This window comes from Pyrgilauda ruficollis, unplaced genomic scaffold (genome assembly GCF_017590135.1).
Source record: "Pyrgilauda ruficollis isolate IOZ18807 unplaced genomic scaffold, ASM1759013v1 scaffold5, whole genome shotgun sequence".
Taxonomy (NCBI): Eukaryota; Metazoa; Chordata; class Aves; order Passeriformes; family Passeridae; genus Pyrgilauda; species Pyrgilauda ruficollis.
In genome coordinates, this window is record NW_024526599.1 from 11,227,586 (window position 1) to 11,228,030 (window position 445).

At 82.5% G+C, this 445-nt stretch overlaps 1 protein-coding gene across 2 annotated transcripts in view; it reads left to right on the forward strand.

Moving 5' to 3' along the window:
- Window positions 1-65: 65 nt before the first annotated feature.
- Window positions 66-445, forward strand: part of GALNT7 (polypeptide N-acetylgalactosaminyltransferase 7) — a 70,724-nt gene continuing 70,344 nt past the window's right edge. For both annotated transcript variants that reach the window (XM_041480146.1, XM_041480145.1), the window contains exon 1: window positions 66-229. In XM_041480146.1, coding sequence (XP_041336080.1) covers window positions 104-229 — 126 coding nt within the window. In that variant the 5' untranslated portion in view covers window positions 66-103. The remainder of the gene's footprint in view (window positions 230-445) is intronic.

Below are 445 nucleotides of genomic sequence, written 5' to 3' on the forward strand. Positions count from 1 at the left end.
CGGCGGGGCCGTGCCGTGCGGTGCCGCGGGGGGCGGAAGGCGGCCGGTGCGCGGGGCCGGGCACTGCGTGCTCGGCGGCGGGAGGCAGAGGGCGGGCGGGAGGATGCGGCTGAAGCTGGGCTTCCTGCTGCGCGCCGTGCTGCTGGCGGGCAGCTTCTTGGGGCTGCTGCTGCTCTGGTCCTCGTTGTCGCCCCGCGCCGAGGAGCCGGATCTCCCGGGACGGACGCGGGTGAGTGCGCGGCCGCGCCGGGCGCCGGGGCGGGCGCGACGGAGCGGGTGGCGGGGCCGCCGCCCGGGATGTGACCGGCGGCGGCTGCGGGCGGGCGGGGGGCGGCTGCCCGGGCTGCGGCCTGCGGAGCCTTGCAGGCCCGAGAGGGGAGTGCGGAGCGGCGGGGCCGGCCCCATCCGGCCCCCGGAGCCGGCGTCCCTGCCCGGGCGGCGGCTC